Source organism: Aquarana catesbeiana, linkage group LG13 (genome assembly GCF_042186555.1).
Source record: "Aquarana catesbeiana isolate 2022-GZ linkage group LG13, ASM4218655v1, whole genome shotgun sequence".
In the NCBI taxonomy this organism is placed as follows: Eukaryota; Metazoa; Chordata; class Amphibia; order Anura; family Ranidae; genus Aquarana; species Aquarana catesbeiana.
The window spans coordinates 183,125,756-183,131,576 of NC_133336.1; the positions used below are offsets into that span (position 1 = coordinate 183,125,756).

The 5,821-nt window shown below is 42.7% G+C and overlaps 1 protein-coding gene across 1 annotated transcript; it reads right to left on the reverse strand.

Annotated features, from left to right (window-relative positions):
- Positions 1 to 599: 599 nt before the first annotated feature.
- LOC141117734 (uncharacterized) lies at positions 600 to 5,273 on the reverse strand. Its single transcript, XM_073610746.1, has 3 exons — positions 4,958 to 5,273; positions 4,350 to 4,452; positions 600 to 1,770 (listed from the first exon to the last, which is right to left on the reverse strand). The coding sequence occupies exons 1-3, from the start codon at positions 5,044 to 5,046 to the stop codon at positions 1,138 to 1,140; spliced, it is 825 nt and encodes a 274-aa protein (XP_073466847.1). The 5' UTR covers positions 5,047 to 5,273; the 3' UTR covers positions 600 to 1,137.
- Between the last annotated feature and the right edge of the window lie 548 nt (positions 5,274 to 5,821).

Consider the following 5,821-nt stretch of genomic DNA (forward strand, 5'->3'; position numbering starts at 1 on the left):
TCGCTGGGCACTGATAAGCTGCACTGATGAGGCTGCACTGATGTGCGCTGATGAAGCTGCAGTCATGGGCACTGATGAACCTGCACTAATGAGGTGGCACTGATGCACTAACCCCAATATTACCTCTAATCCTAACCTTAATGGTAACCCTTATATTAATCCCTAGCCCCAACCCTTATCCTAACCCTAATATTAACCCCTAAACCTAATCTTAACCCTGATATTGACCCCTAACCCCAACCCTTATCCTTACCCCCAACATTATCCCCTAACCCTAATCCTAACCCATAATCCTAATTCTAACCTGTAAGCCTAATATTAACCCCTAACCCCAACCTTAACCCCCAACCCTAATATTCACCCTAAACCCCAACCCTAATATTAACCCTTAACCCCTCACCCTAATGCTAATTCCAACCCCTAATTCTAACCTGTAACCTAACAAAAAGAACCAACTAAATAATAAATCCATAAAATAGTTAAAAAAAAGAATAAATAAATAAAGGAACCCTTATACCTAACCCTAAACCCTAGTCCTAACCCTACCCCATAACTATAATACTAACCCCTAATCCTAACACTAATTCCAACCTTAACTCAACAAAAAAAAACCCGAAATAATAAATACATAAAATAGATAAAAATAAATAATGATAATAATAAAATAAAAATAAATAAATAAAACAAATTAACCCTTGACCCTAACCCATAACCCTAATACAAAGTATGTTATTCCAGCTTGAGCACCAGAAAAGGCTCAGGAATCGTCTGAACAGTCCTTTATTTTGTTTCTCACAAAAACAACAAGGTAGGGAAGTACCTTAAGGACCATGCAGCTTAAGATAAGGGAACTTTAACTCTTTTGGCTCTGGTGCTGTGATGGGAATTTTTTACCCAGTTTTTTGTATTACCATTTGTAATTATGTATTAAAGTTCCCTTATCTTAAGCTGCATGGTCCTTAGTAATCTCTTTTAGGTGAGGTACTTCCCCACCTTGTCCTTTATGTGATTCATTTCTTGATTACCTGGATCACACGCTGTGCTTGCTCGTATATTGAACTTTTCAGCATTTATACCCTAGTGAGTTACTGGAAATCTTTTTTTTTTTGCTTTATTTTGTTTCCCCTGGTTTTCTGCTCATTTTGTGCACTGCTTGGCATTCCTCGCCCTCTCTGTTTCCTTTATCTCCTTCTTCTTCATCTCCTCCCCTTGTTTCCTCAGTTTTTTCATCCTCTTCTCTTCTATCTTCTTTCTGATTTCTGCTCTCTTACTGACTTCAGCTAAGTACTTCTCGGTTTTCTTCTTCAGGTACTTCTCCTCTTTCATCCACTCCTTCTCTTTTTTCTTTTCCTCAATTCTCTGTATCTTATACTTGTTCGGCATATGTTTCATTCCCTTCATCTCTTTCTTCATTTCACACTGTAGGTCTACGGTCTCGTGGATACATTTCACCAACTCTTTTTGCTTCTCGCTCCCTGCTTCCTGACATTTGGGTAGGCCCGACCACTTTATCAGATATTTTACCTCCTTCTGTTTTTCCTTATCCTCCTTTCTCTTTCTCTCCTCCTCTTTCTTTCTCTCCTTCTCCTTCTGCTGGTCCTCCTCTGCCTTCCTCAGGCTTGCCTCCATCTCCTCCTTCTTTATTTTATTTGCCAGTGCTAATACATCACTGAGGGTTCTTGCACTCTGTTGTTTCTCCTCGTGCTCATGCCATTTCCTTATGTTCTCCCACTTTTCCTTCTCCATTCCCTTCTTCTCATCTTCTTCTGTCTACATGGTGACAAAAGATATATAAATAAATAAGACATTAGGTTGATGTTAAGGGTTTAAAGTGTAACAAAATTAAAGACCCTCATATATTTCGGTAGAGTTAGGAAAAGGTTACATATTTTACAAGGATTTTATTGTCCTGCATGGGGAGGTTTCCCCCACTACCTGTTCGTTCAGTAGGTGATGAAGTGAGTGGACGCCTCCTGTTGTTCCTTAACTATCTGACAACGTCACCAGGTCACCCCCTGTCCAGTCTATCGTCAGGTTCACAATAATAATTAATTAAGTTAAAGCAGTTTGTGGTTTGATGCCAACTCTGCTCAACTCCTTCCTCATTCATTCTCAAGAGCAGCAAAGTTTATCCAAGCCCACGCCTGGCTAAGCGTTCATATGTTGTGGCTACACAATAAGGGACAGGACCAGAAGCTCTTGGGAGTTAATGGCCAACCCAAAAAGGTTTCCTCTGAAAACAGTGTTCTTTGGGAAGGTGTATTAGAACATTTATTAATCTGCATCAAACTGATTATGAATATAAATATTAGAGGGCCACCGGAACTGCAGACGTGACCTGACCGCCTTCAGGCATTTTCATCCTTGGTTAGATTTCTAAATCTGAACGGTCTTGTCATGTTTACATTACTATGCAATATGTGTGTGTGTGTGTGTGTGTGTGTGGGGGGGGGGGAGTTCATTGCATAGGTACATTTAAAAGAAGCCTGGAGTTTGACTTCAACCCTCATGAACATTTTAAAATTTGGGATTTCTTCTGTCTCGATGACAGTGGTCACCAGGACTAATGAAGGGGTGGATCTCCCAGGCTGTGATAAAAAACTTGTCAGATGATCTAACCCTTACCCACTCTATCCAACAAAAAAAATTGTGTTGCCCATTACTTGGCTGATTAAGCTGAAATGGAAATAGTCCAGGGAATTGCTGCAACTGCGTATGTGAGGTCAGAAAGGAATCTGTCTCTCTTCATGAGACAAACCCCCCCTCCCTTCACTTTCTTGCCTTCCTCTGGATCAAAAAGTCCAGTGGCGGAACTATCAGGGTCACAACAGTCGCCCCCGCGACTGGGCCCTGCTGGTCCGCCACTGTGGGGGGGCCCCAGGACAGCCAAATAGTGCTTTGATGGTTTGGACAGACTCGGGGGGCGGGATGGCTGCTTGGTGACGTTTCAAGAAGGATAGGTCAGCACACACCAATCCTGCAGAATGTCTGCAGAGTCGCACTCCGGCTGGCCTGGACGGTTCAACTCCCCATCAACTCTCCATCAGCTGGAGCCTGTCCCCCTGCCAAGCTAATGTCTCCATTGCCGGTGCCATTTTGTTGAAGTTTACCCATATACAAAGAGTGGAGTTGGTCATGGTTGGAACGGTGCCCAAAACCCACAACTATGGGACAAATGTTATTTGTGAATGAGATAAACTACACTGAACGGGCGGGTGATATGAAGAGGGGGAGTGGGAGAGTCGGGAGGAGAAGAGAAGAGGATCAAAGATCAAAGCCAAGGTCTTCCTGAGCCTGTTCTGCACCCGAGCAATGGAGGAGGTGAGGTCAGTTTGACAGCTCTAGCCAGGCCACTCAGAGTCTATGGGGGGGTCACTGTGGTCACCTGAGTCCCCCCTCCACATCTTACTCTTTACATCAAAGTCTGAAAGATTCCCCCCAGTGCAAGGGAGAACTCTGCGGACCCTGATGTAAAGGGCAACTCTGATGTAAAGAGGAATGCTGCAGACCATGATGCAAAGGGGAACGCTGTAGACTCTGATGTAACGAGAGGGGCCACCTTACATCAGAGTTTCCCTTTACACTTGAGTTTGCAGCATTCCCCCTTACATCATGGTCCGCAGCATGCCCTTTACATCAGAGTTCCCCTTTACATCAGGGCCTGCAGAGTTCTACCTTATACTGTAAGGGGGAACCCTGCGGACTCTGGTGTAAGAGGGGAACTCTGATATAAAGGGGAACGCTGCAGACCATGATGTAAGGGGGACCATGGTCACCAGAGCCCCGCTTACATCAGAGTCTACAGCGTTCCCCTTTACATCATGGTCCGCCACATTTCCCTTTACCTCAGAGTTCGACTTTACATCAGGATCCACAGAGCTCTCCTCTTCATCAAGGTACACTGTAAGGGGGAACCCTGCGGACTCTCATGGAAGGGAGAACTTTGTGGATTGTGATGTAAAGGGGAATTATGGAATCTGATGTAAAGGTGAACTCTGCAGACCCTGATCTAAAGGGGAACTCTGACGTAAAAGGGAACTCTGCAGATCCTGATGTAAAGGGGAACTCTGACGTAAAGGAAAATGCTACAGACCCTGATGTAAGGGAGAGCTCTGATGTAAAGGGGAATGCTGCAGTGTAGACTGTGATATAAAGGGGAACGCTATGGACTGTGATGTAAGGGTGGGGGTGTTGGGGGCCCTTCATGGTTTCTTGTATCAGGGCCCTGAAGGTTCTAGTTACGCCTCTGAAAACATCCACTGTTGTTAAATAGATTGAACCTGATAGATGGGTGTTCTATTCAGCTGCATAAACTGTGAATCTATGTAATAAGTATAAAGGTCACTTACCTTGTGGCGGCTAGGCAGATCCTTGCTATGCACTATCCGAGTGGGATAAACACTGAAATGTTTTGCGCCTGTAGTGAACTGTGCTTCCTCATCTTCTTTAATGCTGTCAGAAAAATAAAATAGATTATTTTCTAAAGCTTTTTTTATATATTATCTAAACCTGGGCTGCTGGGCGAGGCCATCAAGGTGACCCTTTAATAATATCCACCAATGTATTCAGCCCCATTTTTTTTTTAATTAACAATTACTGTCTGGCTCAAGAATACCCGTCACTTCTGGATATGGAGGAGCACGAGTACTGGCTGTGGAGGAACAAGAAGCAGTGAGGGAGTACAGGTACAGAGGGCTTCTGGGGCTCAGGGATGCTACTCTTCATGCAAGACAAGAGCATAGGAAAATTGTGAAGGAAACCTATTCATATGACCTATCAAAGTCACATTACTGGTTCTATCAGGGAAAACATCACGGCGCATCGCAGGCTCCACAATGACCAACATTTTATGAATGAGCTGTTAAATGTGGATATCTTTTCCTATGAAAAAGCAGCCTCAAAGACATAGCCCCCCTCCCCAAAGTCCTATCTTATCCAAATTGAAGTTCTAACTTACGTTTGCAGCGTTGATATGAGGCGAGGCATTCCGGTTCTGTACATGCTCTTGTGATTTCTGAAATTCTCCCAAGCTTTCTCAGCAAGCATCCTGTTGACAAAGTAAACAGAGAAAAGTCAGATCTTGGTTCTATTTAACCTTTAAAATAACATTCATACCTTATTGTTTAACACAGGAACTTTTTTTTTTGCATTTGTAAAAAAGCATTGCATACAATAAATAGCACAGTGCAATAGATTTTAAAGGGAAATATAATGGTTATGAGTTTATTTTGTTTTAAATGTTATACTTTTTTAAACTGAATTTTTTTTACTATTTATAAAATCTTTGCATTTGTCCTATGATACAGAACTTTCAGAGCTCTATGGCTTTTCTAATAAGAGAACTCAGCAGGAGCTGATTACGTTCAGACTCTCTCTCTCTCTGACTTAAACTTTGCATCTAAACAGAGCAGGTAGGAAAGGGGGTGGGGTCACTGCTCTGACTCTTTCAATTATATGTGCCTGAGCTAAGGGCAGATGGATTCCAGGAAGTAAATGCAACATGAATCCTCTGCCCTTACTCAAGATGGCCACAGCAAAACATGATAGGGGGTGTATTTCAAAATGATTTCTCAGCAAAATAAAGCATGGAGACAGAGATGGAGGGATGCGTTTACTTTGAATATTAAAAATGAATTAAATAGTGTGGTTGATTTGTGGTGCTCAGATGCAGTGTAGTTCCGATTTAAGTAAGAAAAATTGGCACACCATTATACAATCCCTTTAAAGTTCCATAAAAATAATTTTTTGCCTATAAGACCCCAGTGCTGCAGGCATAGTGCCTGCTTGTTCCAAAGGTGCCCCAGTTCCGTTATAAAACAAC

Excerpts from the sequence above, each read along its gene's own strand:
- LOC141117734 (XM_073610746.1), bottom strand. The coding sequence starts at position 5,046 with ATGCTTGCTGAGAAAGCTTGGGAGAATTTCAGAAATCACAAGAGCATG. Across the intron at positions 4,453-4,957 it reads CTCATATCAACGCTGCAAAC|CATTAAAGAAGATGAGGAAG; the intron begins GTAAGTTAGAAC and ends TTTTTCTGACAG. Across the intron at positions 1,771-4,349 it reads ATCTGCCTAGCCGCCACAAG|ACAGAAGAAGATGAGAAGAA; the intron begins GTAAGTGACCTT and ends GTCACCATGTAG.